At 33.7% G+C, this 19,709-nt stretch overlaps 1 protein-coding gene across 2 annotated transcripts in view; it reads right to left on the reverse strand.

The window, feature by feature from the left end:
- Positions 1-4,290: 4,290 nt before the first annotated feature.
- Positions 4,291-19,709, reverse strand: part of LOC108109958 (frequenin-1) — a 29,137-nt gene continuing 13,718 nt past the window's right edge. For both annotated transcript variants that reach the window (XM_017218774.2, XM_017218773.2), the window contains 6 exons: positions 10,177-10,201; positions 10,017-10,065; positions 9,350-9,439; positions 8,384-8,462; positions 8,167-8,255; positions 4,291-7,436 (listed from right to left, as the gene is read on the reverse strand). In XM_017218774.2, the coding sequence (XP_017074263.1) occupies positions 7,269-7,436; positions 8,167-8,255; positions 8,384-8,462; positions 9,350-9,439; positions 10,017-10,065; positions 10,177-10,201 (500 nt within the window). In that variant the 3' untranslated portion in view covers positions 4,291-7,268. The remainder of the gene's footprint in view (positions 7,437-8,166; positions 8,256-8,383; positions 8,463-9,349; positions 9,440-10,016; positions 10,066-10,176; positions 10,202-19,709) is intronic.

Here is a 19,709-nt window from a genome sequence, read left to right on the forward strand (position 1 = left end):
AATGTCAACACTTGTGGCAAGGACCGCCGCCTGCCATCAGAATTCAGAATTCGGTTATTATGAAAAATTAAATGCCGTCCCCTAAGCTGGGAAATGCTTCGAGTTTCGTATGGAAAAAGTGTGAGGTTGATGGATTTTTTGCTTTTATTATTAATGCTTATTACTTATTGGTTAATTTTAAGGTGCTAAATTAAGGTATTTAGCTTAGAATTGGGTTAAAGTTAAACTAATATTTAGTTATTTTACTAATTAAAATATATTTCTTAGATTTTTAATTAAGCTTTTAATAACTTTTAATAAAGAAAACACTTTTTAAATATTATTTATCAAAGAAATTAACATTTTCCCTTTATTGGCAATTTTTTGGAATTTTATTAACCACATTTTTGTATAAATATTAACTCTTAAGTTTAAGTTTCATAGATTTTTGTAACATAAATACTATAAACTATGTTTAATAATAAAATTTTAACTACTTTTATTATTAAATTATTATGGTTTTGGTATTTTAAATAGCTGGATTAATGTATTTTAATTTATGTAACTTAAATTGTTAAGAATTTTAGATATTAAGTAAGTAAGGTAAGGTAAGTTGGCCTTTGCTTATTTTATGGTTAATAAAATACATTTTATTTTGAGATTTTTAAATAGTAATTTAGTAAATTAGTAGAAGGAAAGACCTTGTTAAATATTTCTAATCTTTGAAATTAAAGATTTTAATTTTTACCTATTTTTAAGAGAGTTTATAAATGCTTAATTTTGTATGGATAATAACTCCTAATTATATTTTCTTACTTTCTGGGAAGTAATTTAAGAAATAAACTTAAAAACCAAACATTTTGCAGAACTTAAAAATGTAGAAAAAAGATTTTTTCTTCTTTAAGAATTAATAAAGATTTTTTAATATAATAATAATAATGATAATTATAAATATAAAATATAATTAATACCTCCCATACATTTTTCTGTATTAAATTATTTATTTAAGAAACTTTTTTCCAGAACTTAAAGCTGTAGGAAAAAGATTTATATTTCTTAAGAATTAATTAGGAATTTTTAATATTAATATTAGGCATAATAATAACTTCCCTAGAATTTTTATAAATTAAATTATTTAAAAAGAAACATTTTGCAGAAATTAAAAATTTTGGAAAAGAAATTTCCTTTTTTAAGACACAATCAAGAATTTTGTAACTTATTTTTTAACAATAATAACCCCCCCTATCAAATATTTCCCCTGCCATTTTCCCACAACATTTAACTGTATCTTTTGATCAACAATTTACCACTCACGCTCAAGCCAAGCACCGTCTCTCTCTCTCTCGCTCACTCACTCACACACAGCAGTTGACATGTAAGTACATCAATTAGTATTAAGTACGACATCAATCCGGCAAATAAAGTTGACCTAACTTGCTAACACACACACACACACTCACACACACACATGTCAGAGCCTGACCAACTAGACACACTTCAAGTTGCTTGCTTTGTGCAAACATTATACATTTATGTGCTTACGCTGCGTATACGTTACGTTTTTGGTTTAAGATAGAGAGAGATTGAAGGGGGGAGAGTAGTGAAAATCCATGTAATCGCCATGTAGCTGTCTTCGTTGATTGCGCATACGCCACGTGTGACTGGTCATATAGCAGCAGTTAATGGCCATTAAACAAAACGCTAGTTTTGCCACAGAGACACAAGACAAAAGCCAAAGAGGGCCACCAAAGAGGGCCAAAGCCAAAGCCAAATAAGCCATTGCCCATTAAGAGACCAACAATTAAGTTGAAACTTTCAAGGTACTTAGTGAAGTCCCCAAAGGGGAGGATGGGAGAAGAATTTTCCAAAAAAAGCACACCTGGGAAAGGTCCCAGAAGTTTTTTGGGGTTTCCTACACTCTCACACACACACACACACCACCTCATACTTACCACACAATCAAAATAATTATGTAAATGACTGTCAAAGGTGGCCAGGCCAGGCCAGCCTTTCGCTTTGCCCCCTTTTTTAATTTTTAATATTAGAAAAAAAACACTCACTAAACACTCGCTTTAAAATTTTTATTTGAAGTAAGTAATATTTTCTGACAGTAACAAGATAAATTTTCCATTTCCCCCTTAGGCGATTACTTAAAAAAAATAATTAAGTTTTTTGTTTTTGTTTTTTTGTTTTTGCTTCTTGCTTTTTGGTAAAAGAATTTGATTTTCATCCTTTCTTTTTTTGTTTGTTTTACACTTTTTTTCTTTGTATGTTCTATAAAGTTTTTCGTGTGTCTGTGTTTGTGTTTGGTTTTCCTTTTTTAAGTTTTGCTTGTAATTTGTTTTTTATTTATAATTTAATCATAATAATAATAACAATCTGAATAATCGGAATAATAATCGATGAGAAATAACGATTAGTACAAAGGAGAGCTGAGCTGATAACAAACGAACTGAAAGAGTCAAGAGTCAAAGTTAAGAATGGGAGAAAAAAAATGTCGTTTTCTTTTTCTTTTTAAGCTTTCGTTTCTTTCTCCTTTTCTTCTTCTTCTTGTTGTTTTTATTTTATTTTTTTTTTTTTGTAAAATATACGACCTTTAATTGTGGTTTTTTGTTTATAGATTTTACGGTTTTTCCTTCTCTGAATTTTTCTTCTTCATTTTCTTCATGACTTTATACATTTCGTTTTGTTCTTAGCAAGGAAAATCAGATTCAAGTTTTTGCTAAAGAATATCACTAAAAATGTTTTTATAATTTTATTTTTATTTTTTTGTATTCCTCTTCTTATTCTTCTTCTTCTGTTTTTTTGTTTTTTGTTTAATATTTAAATATTTTTGCAATATTTTTTCTTTATTATTATTATTATTATAATTATTATTTGTATTTCTTGCCGTTCGACTCTCTTTATTGCTGAGTGTGTGTATATAAGTTAGGTATATATATTATATTATTATCGTATATTTATTTATTTTTTAGATACATATATATACTTTACCCATATATATATCTCTATATATATATATATATATGCGTGTGTGTGTGTATATATATATATAATGCATGTATAAGTATGTAAAATATTGCTTGTGAAACGTTTAACTTGACATTCGTGTGGTTTGTCAACGGCGGTGGAAAGAAACTCATCTTCGACTTTTCTCTTTTTTGGTTTTCGTTTTTTTTCTGTTGTTGTTGTTGTTGTTGCCGGGAAAAGCTCTAATCACCGGCCCCCCACTTTGTAAATTAATATAAATATTTAATAATATTTTGCTTATTTTTTTATAATATTTTTTCTTTGTTTTACCGTTTTTGGTTTTCTTCTTTCGGCTATTAGAATTGACTTGATTCGTTTCAAACCCATCCATCCATCCATCCAATTTAATCCACAAAAAAAATTCTTTGCTCTAGATTACATATATATATATTTTTTTCGTGTTTTTCTTTGCATTTTCTTTGCATTTTTCATTCATTATTATTAAGATTTTTTTTGTGTTTTTCCCTTTTGTTGTTGTTACTTAAGACCCGTTATATTTTGGTGTTAACAAACTTATGCGTTACTTCTCTTGTCAGTGTATGTGTGTGTCTGTGTCTGTGCGTTATGCATGTGTGTGAGTGTCTGGTTGTGTTTGTATGTTAAGGTGTGTGTGTTTGTTGTGTCTGTGTGGTTTGCCTTTGTGGTGTGCGTGATTCACTTAGTGTTATTTACAGTTTGATTTTTCGACTTATTTTCCTTCCGCCTCATTTGCTGTTACGCGTTTTCCTTAAACGCCAAAAAAAAACGTGAAAATTTGCTTTTGCATTCTCGAATTTCCCATCTGTTATATAGTTTTTTGTTTTTTTTTTACTTTCATATATATATTATTTTTCAATTATTTTTCATATATTTTTTTTCAATTTCTTTTCTTTAACTACTAGACTACAGACACATTTGTTTTGTCAGCTATATCACTTTCGAATTTATTTAATTATTGATTAAGTTTTCGCATTACGTTTATTGTTAAATATATATACTCGTACAAGTTTGGTGTGTGTGTGTGTGTTTGTATGTGTGTTTTATATATTTTTGGTTTTCTTTATGGTTTTTTTTCTTTTCTTTCAGTTTCTTTGAAGAATTTCAGTGAGGTTTATAGAAGCGTTTTGGTATTCGTTATAGTTCCTTAAACTTGCTTTCGATTGCTGTGCTTAACTATATAGAGTATATATAAGTTTTAGGCATATATACATACATATACATATACATATATATATATAGTAGTATATAGTAATATATAGTACTAAATATATATGCATACATACATATATATATATGTGTGTGTGTGTGTGTTTGCTTTTTTGTGTATTTCTTTGGTTTTTGCATGGCATTTTCTTTTTTAAATTTTGTGTTTAAACTTTTCATTTTCTTTTTTTTTTAAGATTGGTGCTTAAATACATGGAAAGCATAGGAAAAGATAAACGATAAACGATAAACGATAAATGATAAACGATTATTATCGATCAATTAGGAATGTTCTCTCATTAAAGAAGGCAAAGCAGGCGAAATCATAAGAATTACTACTACATATACATAGGCACTATATAGTTATACAGTATATATGTGGGTGTGTGTGTGTTTGTGTATGTGTAAGTGAGAGTGTATGAGTGGTTGAGAGTGCTTCGATAACATCTCCCATATCTAAGATTACATAGAGGCTACTGCAAAGGGTAGGGTAGTCTGTTAGGTAGAGCTAGATAGTTGGGCGTGAGAAAGCCTTGTGGGGGTGGTGTATCGAGGGGGGGGTTGGTGATTGATTAATTGGTATTTTCTCTATATTTAATATATAGATAATAGTCATCGGAATAGTAAAACGGTTGTTCTCGACTGGTTGTTTATTGAAAAATCAATGCAATAATAAAGCTGAACCGCATATAGAATAGAAATTAAATCGTATGATGGATTTTGTTGTTATACTCGGTATAAGGTATAATATATATATATCCTAACTGCACCAACTTTGTTCCTTCTTTTGTATATATATATCATATATATATATATCTATATTATATATATATATGTTGTTCATGTTCTGGCTGTTGATGTGGCTCTGGTTGTTGTTGTTGTTGTTGTTCTCTGTGCGTTCTTTGATTAGTTTTTTATTTATTAATGCCATCATTTTGCAGCTAATTCTGGTTTATAATTCAACTTTTTCTTCTTCTTCTTTATCAAGACCTTTCCGTTTATCCTTTATTTCTTCTTCTATCATTTTTCTTCTTCTTTTTTGCTTCTGCTTTATCCTGCTCCGCCTATTGTTCGTGTTGTTCTTGTTGTTGTTATTGTAATAATATGGTTTCTTATTGGGTTTTTTTTTTTGCATGTCATTGTTGTTGTTGTTGTAGTTGTTGTTGTTTTTCTTTGGGGGGGGTTTGGGGGTTTGGATAAACGTACATACAACGCTTAACGGAAAACAAGGCAAAGCAGGAAATACAGTTAGATAGACAGAGATAGAGAGATATATATATAGAGAGCGAGATAGAGAGGTAGAAACAGAGATAGAGCGATAGCAAAACGTAAGCAAACAACTTTCTTTACTGCGCCTTTCGGGTATGCAACACTCTTTGTTTAAATATGGTTTTTGGCCAAGAAAAAACTGCATTTGAATCTGTCAAGAATTCGTTGTCTTATCGAAGGGAGCTGGTTAGGTTAGGTAGTTCGTGAAAGTGCGTTTCATGATTGTAAGACAGAAGAGAAAGCCTGCTGAAACTGCCGAGTTAAGTTTTATGCTGCGACTGACCTAGAAAGCGGGTTTTTAGACCACAAAAACTAACCTTAAAAACTTGATTTGCATATCAAGTTAAAGGGATCGATAAATATCGAAAGTTTAGTTATCGGAATATTAATGAAATATAGAAATATAGTTAAAATGTTAGGTAATTCAGTTTGGAAAACTATCGATAACAATTTTTCGATATAAAATCGATTTATGCTTTAGTATAAGTTTCAAATTTTGCAAGAAATCAGGGATTATGCTGTTACGTTTTGATATAAAATTGACATATAATATATATTTTGTGTTATAATAAATAAATTATCGATATTTATCATAGGTATTTATCGAAGATAAATAACATTGCCATTTTTACTAGGAAATACAAGTTTAGCTAACTTTCTCTTACATAAACTTCACTTTAGTCAAAGGAATTTCTAGAATTTTTGTCTTTAGTATCTTTCTAACCAGCTCCCCTTCTCCTGCTTTTGTAGCCATCCCCCCTCTAAACTCTGAACTCTGTTTGCCCCGTCTGCGGCCACATTCTTCTCAGATTCATACATGTAACTATATATATATATATATAGCATATATATCTTTAAGGTGTAGATATTAGTGGCTGCTGCTGTTGGCTGTCGTGAGTGAAATTAGCTGACTTGGATCGAGTTTAGATAACTCCCTTAAATAGTTAGTTTTATGTTTTGTTTTTGTTTTTTGTTTTCTGCTTTTACTGCTTTGAAGGCGCTGCACAAATTGATTCGTAGGCTTAGTTTCGGCTCTAATTGTTTAGTTTAAGTTTTGTATAGTATAATTATGCTGATTTACTCGTAGGTTTAATTAGTTTACTCGTAATTGGTGTATGCTTCAAAAATTGATTTGTGGCGCCCAACGGCTAACGGCTAACGCCTCGCGCCGTACGCCTCACGCCGCCTCCCGCCTTTCGATTTCGATTTTAAATTAGTTTTTTTTTATATATATTTTCTTTCCTTGTTGTTTTTATTTATTAATTTTTTATTTCCATTATTGCTATGAACTGCGCTCTGACTACGCCATGATTTTTCCTATATATATATATATATATCTTTATATACTGGTGTATATTTAAAAATTAATTTCATTTTCGATTCGTTTTGCTTTGGTTTTTGGTTTTTGGTTTTTGGTTTTTTATTCCATCTCGTTTTATGCATATATCAAAAAATTATTATCATCTTCAGTGTCGCTAGCGACGCGCGGAGAATCGAGAAATTGGGGTTTATCAAGAATTGAGAAAAGCGTTGAGAGAAGAGAAAGAGTGTGAAGTGTGAAGAAGCGAATGCAAACGAAGGGCGCAAGGGGGGGCGTGGCACTGTACCAACATATCTCCCACAGCTTACTATATTTTATTTAATATATATATATATATATTATTTTTACTTGATTTTATTTTTTATAGCGGGGTTTTGATCAAAAGTTTCTTTTTCGGGGTATTGCGCGTTCTTTTTTTTTTGTTTTGTGTGGAATTGGAATCTGGGTCTGGTATATCTCTCGTAAACGGGGGCATTATTAAATCGATTTAACCACCACCTAAACTTAACGCCTGAACTATACGTGGATCAGCTTTACTACCCTCACGAAATTCTTCTAATGTTAATTTGCCATCATGGTTCTTATCCATCTGATCGAAGATCTTGTCCACTCGTTTCTGCGGCGTATTCTCGTCCTCCGATTGCGGTTGCTGTCCCTGTTATTGTTTTTTGTTTTTTTTTTTTGGGGAAATACGATTTATAGAGAAGAGAATTAGGACAAGAGAGACAAGTTCAATATTTCATATCAAAAAACATCGAACAAGCCACAATCGATTAATCATCAAATAAACTTTGATTATTAACAAAAAAACTAATCAAAGGTCACAGCAAGCGAAATGAAACGAAGAAAACAGCAAAAGAAACTCATAAGCGCCAACAATAACAAGCAAAAACAACGGTTAATCGATGAATTTTACAAATATCGATAATATCGATGATGTTATTAATCGATTAATCCCTTTTGTGTTACAAAATGCGAAAGAAAACTCAAAGGATATTCAAGTTTTGTAAAGCAAAAATGTCAATAACAAGCAAAAGCAATGCACAATCGATTAATTTTACAAATATCGATTATATCGATAATATTATCGATCGATATATCACTTTTTATATAAAAAGGCGAAAGAAAACTCAAAACAAATACAAGTTCTTAAGGCAAAACAATCGATAAAAAGCAAAAAACAATTGACAATCGATCAATTTTACAAAAATCGATCATATTATCAATGGACAAAAAAAGGCGAAAGCAAACTCAAAATAAAAGCAAATTTTGTACAGCAAAACTATGGAGAAAAATCAAAAACCATTGATAATAGCAAAATTTGTACAAAAATCGATAACGCAATCGATAAATATGCAAATTCTAGAACTAGAATCTGTACTAACCACCATCTGATAGATCGCATCCACTATGTTGTACATCTCCTCTCGCGTTATGTAACCATCGTTGTCCACATCGTAAAGACGGAAGGCCCCTGTGGTCAAGCCATAAATAATAAAACCAAAATAGTGATAAAAATATTTATCGATTGATGGTTTTTTTTTAAAAAGGTTTTTTTCTTGTTTAAAAGAAAAGAGGAGAAGAAAAAAAACCATCACTTACACTGCAGTTTTTCGTCCAGGTTGCCCTTCGATGTGACGGATAAGGCGCGTATGAACTCCTCGAACTCAATGGAGCCATCCTGAAGACCCATAAAAGCGGAAAGGGAAGGCAAGAGAAAAAAGAGAGAGAGGGAAAGAGAAAGAAAAAGGGAGAAGAAAGCACACACACACACACAGGCAGAAGTAGAGAGACACACACACACGCGCGCAGAAAGACAAAGAAAGCAAATCAGTGCAGACATCAGACAGTTGACATTCTGTGGGTTGTGGGTATATTTTCTGTTTTTTTTTTTTGAAGAGGGCTGAACCACGCCCATGGGCGCCCATAAATAATAAAAACGAAAAACAACAAAAGGCTCTGCCTCCCACCGAAAATTTATGATCGCCCATGCCATAAACCAAGTCGGAGGGGTGGGGCGGGGGTAAAGGAAACACCAGCGGTAAGAGCAGGACATTAACCTGCTAAAATCAGTTTATTTTGTGGCTGTTGTCCTGTCGCCAGGACATTTTTCGCCAACGTCAGCGCACTCACAAGAAAATAAACCGAAAATTGTGTTTTTCTTTTTCGCCTTTTTTCAGAGCACAATATAAAGATAAATTGGTAAAAATTTACATACTTTAATATTTGTAGTTTGAGTTTAACGAGAAAAAGTAAGAAAATAGTTGGCTAAAAGGTAAATTTAAGTTAAAATTTGAGAAGTTAAATCTACTTTTTTTGATTAAATTATTGAATAAAATAAATTTATAATAATTTTAAATACTTTTGAAATTTTATGAATATTTTTAAGGCTTTTAATAAGAAATCTTAGAAATTTTGCTTGATTTTTTAAACAAATTTCTTAAGAAAAAATTCTAAAAAATTCTGTGAAAAAATGTAACAAAAACCGACGTGTTCAGCCCCCTTTTTTCTTTCTAAGACAGATTTTTGTTTTCTCTCTAAAAACAGAGATTTCTTTTTCATACTCACATTATTCTCATCGAAGACACGAAAAACCAGCGAAGCGAATTTACTGGGATCGCCTTGTGGAAAGAATTGTTTGTAGATTTTGATGAAGCCCTAAAGAAAGGCGAAAACGGCCGGGGCGGTAGAAAGGTAGAGGGCGGCAAAAGACAAATGTAAATGAATCAATTAGAGGCGTGGCACAGCATATGTCGATGAAAGGAGCTATCGGCTGAATAATGCTTGGCATTAATAAACTTGATTATCAAGAAAAGGGGAAAAAAAGAGGGAAAAAAGGAAAACAGAAAACAGAAAACAGAAAAGCAACAAAGGCAGTCAGGCAGCAGCAGCAGCAACAGCAGCCAACATCAACATGTACAAAGGCAAATGTCATTAGCAGTCGAAGGGTCGTCAACACATTTGGCCAACAATGCTGCCGCCCCTCCACCACCACTAACCTAAACAACCCCATCTTTGTATAGGTATTAGCCGGCTGCTGCTGTTGCTGCTGCTTACCCTGAAATTAGCAAACATAAATCCAGCCGAGAGAGGGGTAGGAGTGCAAGACGGCGGAAAATGAACTTAATTAACCGTTTGACTTAAATGAATTGGCCACGCTCAGGTGGTTTTTGGCCAATTTATACCATACTTAAACCTTAAGTAAGATCTAAACCAATATCTGAAAGATACATACTTGCTCTGTGAGCAGGCCATTGGGACAGTCTTTCAGGAATCCTTTGTGCCTAGTTTGATGAAGTTTTTTTTTTTCAAAAGATACAAAAAATATATATTATATATTTTCAATTACTATCTATCTATCTCACAGATACCACACATTTATAATGCCAACTCACCATTGACGTATTTCTTTCTCTGTGACTGCAAATGGAAACAAAACAGAAAATCGAAGTGGATTAAATTTTTATACGCCATTCGAAATATTTACAAGGTGCCAGTGAATTATTTTTGGGAGGTGCGCTATGATAGTCAGAAGATATATATATATATATATATTTACGATATATATATAGTAAAATTTGTTCAATTGAGCTGATAAATTCATGTGTTGTTTCATTCAAACTCTGGTACAGTGCGTTTCAAAACAACAATGGCTTATTTTGTCAAATGTTTATTTTTCTTAAAAACTGTCAGTGAATGTGTGGAGAGTGACGACTAGCAAAAAGGATTTAAAGGCTTATCGATGATAGACGGGGGAGGGGTTGATAAAAAGCAAATTAAATTAAATAATCAAAGGTTTGCGTTTTTTGTAATCAATTTTGACCAGGAAAATGTGACTTAAAGTAAAGAAAAGTTATTTTATTTCGCTATTTTTAAGTTTTCAACTTTTTCCTTTGACTTAGCCTAAAATTTTGTTATAAAAAATGTTAAGAATTAAGAATTTTCCAATTTTTAAGGCTTAAAAGTAAGTTGATATCTAGTTTTGGTCAACAAAAAGGATATTTTAAAGACTTAAGAAAAATGTAATACAAATTTTAAAGGCTTAAAAATGGACCTTAATGAGGTTTTGACTTATAAAAAGAATATTTTTAAGACTTGAGGGAAGATTTTTTACTTTATTTAAGTTTTGCCCAGAACTTTCTTATAAAAAAGTGTTAAAAATTTGGAATTTTAAAGTTTTTAAGGCTTAACAAAAAGTTTTAAATATAGTTTTGACATACAAAAATGATATTTTTAAGACATAAGAGAAGTTTATAATCTTTTTCTTTAGATTTTTACTAGATTTTAATTATTAAAAAATGTTAAAAAGTTAGAATTTTCGAGTTTTAAAGACCTGAAATTAGTCTAAAATGCAGTTTTGCCTTACAAAGAGAATACTTTTAAAAACTTAAGAAAACTTATTAAACAGTTTTAAGGCTTAAAAGTAATCTTAGATGTAGTTTTGACTTATAAAACGTACATTTTTAAGACTTAAGGTAAGTTTTTAAACATTTTCTTTAGGTATTATATAAAATGAAATTATAAAAAAGGTCAAAAAGCTAGCATCTTAAAGGTTTTAAGGCTTGAAAATTGTTTTTAAAGCAGTTTTGACTTACAAAGAAGATACTTTTAAGACTTAAGGGAAGTTATTAAACTTTTTTAAAGGCCTTAAAGAAGTTTTTAATGCAGTTTTGACTTTTAAAATGGATATTTTTAAGACTTAAGATAAGTTTTTAACATTTTCTTTAAGAATTCAATAAATTTAAGTTAAGTTTAAAGGCCTGAAAGTTGTCTGAAATGCAGTTTTAGCTTATAAAGAGGATATTTTGAAACCCTAAGGAAAGTTATTAAACTTTTTAAAGACCTAAAAGTAGTTTTAAAAGCAGTTTTGACTTAAAGAACATTATAAGTTAATAAAATATAACATAAATATCTTAAATTTAGAACACCAAAAAGAGTTCTTATAAACATTAAGTTAACCTTGTTACTATATTAGTTATAAATTATAGAAAAAACTATCTTTAATCTCAGAAAAATCTTGTTAAGTTGCAGATTAAACCTCGAAATTATACACATTTACAGATATGATAACCTAGAAAAGCAGGCTTGTCAACTTAGTACATAACATAGCTGCAGCTTTAGCTTACCTATATCTTAATAAACATATATATCTTTATATAAACCTATATATCAATATATAAACCTATATACACCTCACATTTAGCTCTCACTGTTGGCTTCTAAATCAATTTACTCTCTGCTGCAGCGACTAATGAAATCATCGATGCTAAATTATTCATTCATTATTGATTGCCGTTTTTGGAAAGTGATGCAGGTGGCGTGAGGGTGGGGGGTGTCGGCATGCTGTTTAGAGGAGGGGTTTTCCCTGAATGACCTCTTCATTATCTACATTTCTATGTACTCCCCTACTCCCACCACACTCCCTCCTTTTACCCTCCCTATTCCTCCTCTTGCATATGCAAATGCTGAACTCATTCGGTTCGAGTCCTGAATTATCTTTCATTGTCTTTCGACCACGCCCAGGGCTGGACCGGCTCCTCTTACTCCTCCCTCTTTCTCCTCCCTCTTTCTCGGTGATTTTCCTCCACATCTTTCAACCACCAATTCATGCATATATATAATACATATATAAATTTTCTTTGTTTTGCTGGCGCATAAAATGTTCTGTTTTCGTTTTCTATTTTCTGTTTTTTTTTTTCATTTTGTTTGGCCATTGCCGTTGGCCTAATGGCCGTTTACCAAACGTTTAAACGCTGCTCCTTCCTTCCCGCCCCCTTGGGAGGGTCCTTCAAACAACCTGACCATGGCCATATCCTGATCCCAGGTCCTGCCAGGACTGCCTGACTCTTGGGCGTGTGAATGGCGCACATGTTCTCTTTGACCAGGACCACGGACCACGACCAGGCGGCAGGCAATCGAAAACAACAACAACAACAAAAACAATACGAAAAAATGAAAACATAAATTCACGCAAAATTACACACATTGGAATTGCTTTTGAGGGGGCTCTGTTCTGCGTGGTCAATGGCCAGCAATTTGGATGGCAAAGAAAAGTGGGAAAAGTTCAGTGGCGATTCGTAGGGGTGGGGGGCGGAGGGGTCGATGGGAGGCGTGACTGGACATCCAACACTCCCCAAGGGAGATGGTGCTAAAGCTGAAACCTGGAGACGGCGGGGCTATTGACTGCGATGGCTGCGGCTGCCAGTTATCTGCAGCGGCCACTCGCATTATTCATGGCGCTGTGGTTCATATATCATCTAGGAAAGACACCCCCCCCCCACCCCCTTCACCACACCCTTCCACTCTCCCTTCCAAACATATAAAGCTGAGAAATAATGCACTTAGAAAAAATAGAAACCAAACTTTCTTTCAATATTTCTCAGCTTTTCTGATGTTATTACATTTCCAGTGCTGCTAAAACTGTGCTTAAGCAGAATGTATTGCCTACTTTTGGGATACAAATAGTTTGAAGATCTTCTTAAAGAATTTTATTTACAAAAAAAAAACTTAAAAATCTGCAGAATTTCAATTTTGTTAATCCAAATTCTAAATTTTTAAATATTTTTAAATTTATTTTTAATTTTTTAAGATTTTTAATATACTCGAAAATACTTTTATTTTTAGAAAATTTATCAACAAAATGTTTCCCTAATTAGGTTCTTAAGTTTTCCACTTTTATGATATTTTCATTCTTTTTACCTTTAAAAACCCACAAATTTTCTCTCAGTGCAGCTCCCCTCAATAGGTTTGCCTACTTTCCCAACCCATTCTGCTTCCCCTCTCTTTCATTTTGCTTATCATTTTTCATTTTGATTAGCTAACTGACTGACTGACTGGCAAAGGAATCGCTGCAGCATTTGCATTTTAATTAGCCGCAGAAAGAAAAGCGATTCGTGGGTTTCCCCTCCGACAACCCCTCATCGCCCAGCCCCTCCTATTCTCTGTAATCCATTATTTGTGTTGTCCTTATCCCGCGGGGGAATGTCAATCCAATGAAGTCAACAATTGGCACAGCCAGGAACGCCAGGAGCAGAATTGATTGGTAATCGATATAGCCTGGCTAAAAGGACAGACAGACGAGGCCCATATTCCCTTGCTTTCTTTCTTTCTTTCTTTTTTTTGTATTATTGACGTGTGGCATGTAAAAATATAACGGCATTTACGGGCCAGGCCATTGTGTGTGCCTTTCATTTTTTCTTCTTCCTCCTCCGCAAAACCTCCCCCGCTTCCCATTTTTCCGCCTCTCTTTACGGTGCGTCACTTGTTCGACGACGACGACGCTTTCTGTGTATTGATTGTAAATAAAGCGCATATTGCTCATACGACTTGTTGCCCATCGCCTATACCTCTCCCCTCTTCTTCCCTGCATTGCATTGTCATATATGGAATGGCAAGAGTCATTCTGTCAGCTCAAGTTGGTATGGAAAAGATTGCGGATCAGCAGTGGCAAAGAGATGCCAAAGGGATGCCAGAGGAGGAGTACCAATGTGGGCTCACCTTTCTGTAAGGGATGTGTGGGATATTGCGAGAGGGGGCAGTCAGCAGCCAGCATCCTCTCCTCATCCTTCATCCTCACTCCCCCCATTCCAATCGATTGATGACCGTGTATAACATATTCATTCCGCTGTGCGCAATTGTCGCTGCCATTTTCAGTGTAAAACCAATGACTTTTCCCTACTTTTTTTTAGGTTCTCCTCTCTTCCATTTGGAAGTATTTTCCGCAAATATTTCAAAATACCAATCCGAATTGTTACTATTTTTACAAATTACATTTTACTATATTTTCCAGGCTCTCTTATTGGTTTGCTAGCTCATCTGATAAAGCTCAAAATATGACTTTTGATGGCTTTTTAAAATCTAATTGCAAAAAGGCTTTAAAAGTTATCTGAAATGGCTATCTTTTTGTGATTATTTTTCACTTTACAAAGCTTAACAAATTGTTAAATTCAATTCATTGCTTAAAATGAATTTAATAATGAACATTGTTCATTGATATAGTCAGATATAAACTCATTATCTTAATTCACATCGGAAAAACTTATTTTTCCAATCAAATGGCCTTTCCTAGATGCAAAAGTCAAATTTTAGTCATTTGTTGGGCCAAAAAAAGAGGTTGTTATTCTATAACCAATGCAAAATTCGATTAATCCTGATCCTGATGTCTTAAAACTAAGCCAATAATGGTCTAAATATGTGAGAATAGCTTAGAACAACAGATGAAGACCCTAGGAAAACGAAGCAGAAACCAAAAGGTAACGATTGACCATCTGGCGAAGGAGATAATCAAGACTTAGACAAATAAGAGGGACGTCGAGATGAGCGATGCTAATGACGAGAGAAGCGACATGAAGATCAAGGAGTTGGTGAGAAGATGCAACAAAGAAAAGACGTGCTTAGTGAAGAGCTAATAAGACAGCGAGTTCGATTTAAGAAGTGAGACGACAATAAGACGAGCGAGCCAATGAGAAACACATACAACACACGACAACGTTTTAGTTAAAAAAGTTTAACATAAACTTAAGTTAATCAATAAATATAATATAAACTTAAATAAAATAAAAAAAAAACGAAACAAATATGAGATCTATAATACCTCGTTAAGTTTGTTTTCTAATTCTCTTAACAAAACTGTATTTACAGTTTGAAATGCCAAATTTGGGCAATTTGTCAAAAATTTTAAATTTTTTTAATGAAAATGCGAAATTTGTGTAAAAATAAATTTTCCCAAAATTGAAAAACGTGTGATAATGATGGTTTGTTTTGGTCGTTAGCAGCACAAAACAGTCTTTCTTTTCGCTGTGCGAAGAGCACCAAATAAGAGCCAAAATAAGAGCTAAGAAACTGCAACAAAACTGGACTCTTTGCTGTCAAGTGACGTATACTTGATTTTGCGGCTAAAATATCCGAATTTTGTTCATAACTAAACCAATAATGGCCCAAATATGGAATGTAATACCTTGTTCAACTTGTTTTCTTATTCTTATCAAAACTGCATTCACAGATTGAAATGTAAATGTTGGGCCATTTTTTCGAAAATTAAGATGATCGAAAATGAAAAATTTGAGCCAAAATTCATTTTCCCGCAACTAAAAAAAAAGATGATGATGTTACCTTTTATCATTATGCTTGTATGCTTAATTCCTTATCGATCTATATTCAATCCTATTAAAAATCAGCATTTATTCTTCAACTAAATTTGGAGCAAATGTTACGATATCCCTTTTTTGCCCCAATTAAAGAGTATAGCGTGGCCCACGGAAGATTTGCGTTTTAAAATGGCCATAAAAATATCAATATTTCTCAATTTTCTTCTCAAGCGTAAACTTAACCCTAACCACCCTATATATCTAACGTTAAATTATTGAACAGAATATTTATCCTTTAACCTATTTTTTCAACAAACAATTATTAAAAAAAAAAAAAAAACAAAAAAAAATTTTTTATTACACACTTTTACACTTTAAATTTGAATTTATTCTCCCCTGTACTTTTTTTGTTTTTTTCTTTTCTTCTTTTTGTTCGATTCACCATGCTCTTTAGATCTTAAAAACCGGGACTCGAACCCGGACCGACGGCGCTTTTCCATATTTTGGTAGTCAATTTAGCTCCCATCGCCACCGTCGGCGGCAATGTGACAGTTTCCAAATGCTAAATATAAGCCACACTCCCTACTTCGGTTAGAAGTTAATATGAAGTATGTCAGCAACAGCCTACTTCGGTTCTCCTTCTACCCTTAAATTTTCCAAATGACAGGCTGTACAGCGGTTAGTTTTGGCTTAGTTTTCAAAATTTATGTCAGCTGGAATAGCTCAGGGGGCAGAGCATTCAAACTTCATAGTACAGCGGCTCAAATCCCAGTGCGGAAAGAAATCATTTTCTTTTTATTTTCTATACCCGATTCCGGTTTTTTTTTTGCATTCAAAATCAGCATAAAAATGCAAATGCAGAGCTCGCACCAAAAAATTAGAACAAAAACGCATAAAGTAAGTAAATGGGTGTTAAGATTTGGTTCTTAGCTGCATAAAACAGTCAGTGTTTCAGACATGCGGCTTGTTTTGACAAAGTTAGAGCTAAGAAACGGCAACAAAACCGCACTCTCTGCTGCCAAAGGGCGTATACTTAATATTGCGAGCAAAAAAAATCAGTTTTTTGGCCATAGCACAGCCAAAAATGGTCCAAATGAGGAATGTAATTTGATTGCCATGACTCCCAATTGGTTTGCATTCAAATCTGGGAAACTTCATTTTTGGGCCATTTTTGAAAATTTTGATGATGGTACCCCTTATCAAAAATGCGAAATTTGGGTCAAAATTGACTTTCCCAAAATCGAAAAACGAGTGATAGGGGTGGTTAGTATTGGTCGTTGGCAGCACAAAACAGTCGTTCTTTTGGCTGTGCGTCTTGTTTTGACCGAGCTAGAGCTAATAACCAAACAAAGTCTTGCAAATTTCTGTTAAATTAGGTTTTCTGATTTTTCAGCCATTAAATCAGAGCTCACACCGAAAAATCAGAGCAATAATTATAAAAGCAAGTAAAGGAGCCTTTAGTTTTGGTAGTAAGCTGCATAAAACAGTCATTGTTTTAGCCACGTAGCTTGTTTTGACAAAGTTAGAGCTAAGAAACGGCAACAAAACCGCACTCTCTGCTGCCAAAGGACGTATACTTGATTTTGGGTGGGAAAAAATCAGTTTTTGTGCTATAGCAAAGCCAAAATTGGTCCAAATAAGGAGTGCCATACCTCGTTGAACTCGAAATTTGATTTTCAATTGCATTCAAAGTGGAAAAAAAGTAAATTTTAGATCAATTGTCACAAAAGAATCGATCATCCCAGCTGATAAACATTAAAAATGAAAAATTGGTTAAACAAAATCTTAAAAAAAACATCAAAAATGAATAGAAAATGTTAGTTAAAGTCAAAAACTCTACAAAAAAAGCTATTTTCTTCCTACTACGTTTGTTTCTTTTCAGCCATTTTAAGCTGACCACTAACCTGCCTCGTTAAAATCCCAAACTCGAACCTCCATGGTATATGAGGACTGAGTGACTGAGTGTGCCCTAAACGCACTGGGGAATTAGCATTTTCAGCCTTTGCCCAACTGGCCCAACCTCCCCTCCCACCCTTCCCCCTCGCCTAAACTAATCAAATTTCTGTCGGTTTATTTATTTATTTCATGGGCGAGGGAGGGGCGGTTAGTTTTAGTGCTAACAACAGAGGGTTAGGTTAAGACGAGGGGTTAGTTTAATGTCCAATTGATTGGCATGTCAATGGACAGGACAAATATTGACCCAGGCCAGCAGAAATTGTTCATACGACCCGTTGGCAATAAATTGAGTCCTCAGCTGATTCATTTGTTTTGCCCGCCCGGACAAGCAAATCTTTGACCAAGCACCAGCTGTTGCACACACACACACAAACTAAGGGAGTGGCATTTGCAACATTTGAGGCAAGAGGATTACAATTATTGAGCTGCATATTTAAGCACAAAGAGCTGGCAGCTGGAAGTTGGAAGCTGAAAGAATCCAATGAATTCCATTTCCATTTTAGCCCCTTAGCCAAGACAAACAACTTCTTTGGAAAAGCCATTAAAAAACGGTGAAAACTTTGGCAGCAATCTGTCAACACTTTTCTTCGGCCTCCATCCTGTTCTCATCTTCTTTTTTGGCCAGGTGCCCGCCGCAAATGCCCAACGGTAATTATTTATACGCCCTACTGACGGGGGGGTAGTAAACCAAACCCCTCACTCGCTGCTGGTTAACCCATGACCTGCGGACCACAGAATAAGAAAATGCAAAGAGGGGAGAGGGTAGAGGGTAGAGGGTAGAGGGTAGAGGGTAGAGGGTAGAGGGTAGAGAGAGTGGAGAGTAAAGACTAGAGGTGGGTAGGTAAAAAACGAAAGCAATTAGTCACAAAGTTTTGGGCTTGAAAAGTTTCTGACTTGCATTTTTAAGAAGCCCAAAACTGGTTTTGGGCAAAAAGGACAGAAAAAAAGGAGGAAAAACCAGCTAAGTAAATGTAATGTCCTGCTTAGCAGTGGTAGGAAGTAGAAGCATAAGATAGAGGAAGTTATAGAAGTAACAGATATATGCGATAGAGAGAGAGTAAAAGTTGATCATAAACCTAAAACTGTAACTAATACCAGCAGTTAACCCTCACACATTGTATGGCCCGCAAAACAGGTAACAGCTAACAGCTAACCGCAAACGTTTAAGGTAACTACGAACGTTAAAAGGTTGAAAATGTAAGCTAAAAATGTTGCAACAAAGCATACAATTAATGTTAAACTTTGTCAGGTGAATGGTGGAGAAAGTATAGTGAAAGAGGGGGGAAAGAGGGGGAAAAGAGGGGGAAAAAGAGGGGGCAAGAGGGTTACGAGAAAAGCCACAAACACTGTTGCAATGTCGTGAAAAGTGGTCTAAAAATAGCCGTTTTAACATAACACAGAATAAACGCAGCTCTAAAAGTAGTAAAAAAAAAATGTTGCAAGTTCTTTTCCGTTTGAATTGACTATTTCCAGCGAGGGGTTGTTGCTGTTGCTGCGGCATAAAGGTGCCGGCCCCATTAGTTTGGATACTATTAATAGCACTAGGAATTATAGTAATTTAGTTAATTACTTAAGTGCCGAGTGCAGTTTGTTAGCTGGTTGTTCTTTCGAATTGAATTATTATTTATTTATGGGCTTAGAAAAAGTATTCTGCGTTATGGGGAGTATAACTTGTAGAGGGTGAAGCTCTTTTTTAAGACTTTTGAGTAAGAATACAAGTTTAATGTGTGGAGCTAACAAGTTTAAGTACCACAACTTGCAGTTCTAGAAGTTTTAGTTCTTGGATTTAGTCTATTGGGTTTAAAATTTAATGAAATTTAATTTATGAGAATATTATGACATTATATCTTTACTTATACTCAAAGTCCCTAAATAGCCAGTGAAAA

This window comes from Drosophila eugracilis, unplaced genomic scaffold (genome assembly GCF_018153835.1).
Source record: "Drosophila eugracilis isolate 14026-0451.02 unplaced genomic scaffold, ASM1815383v1 contig_394, whole genome shotgun sequence".
Taxonomy (NCBI): Eukaryota; Metazoa; Arthropoda; class Insecta; order Diptera; family Drosophilidae; genus Drosophila; species Drosophila eugracilis.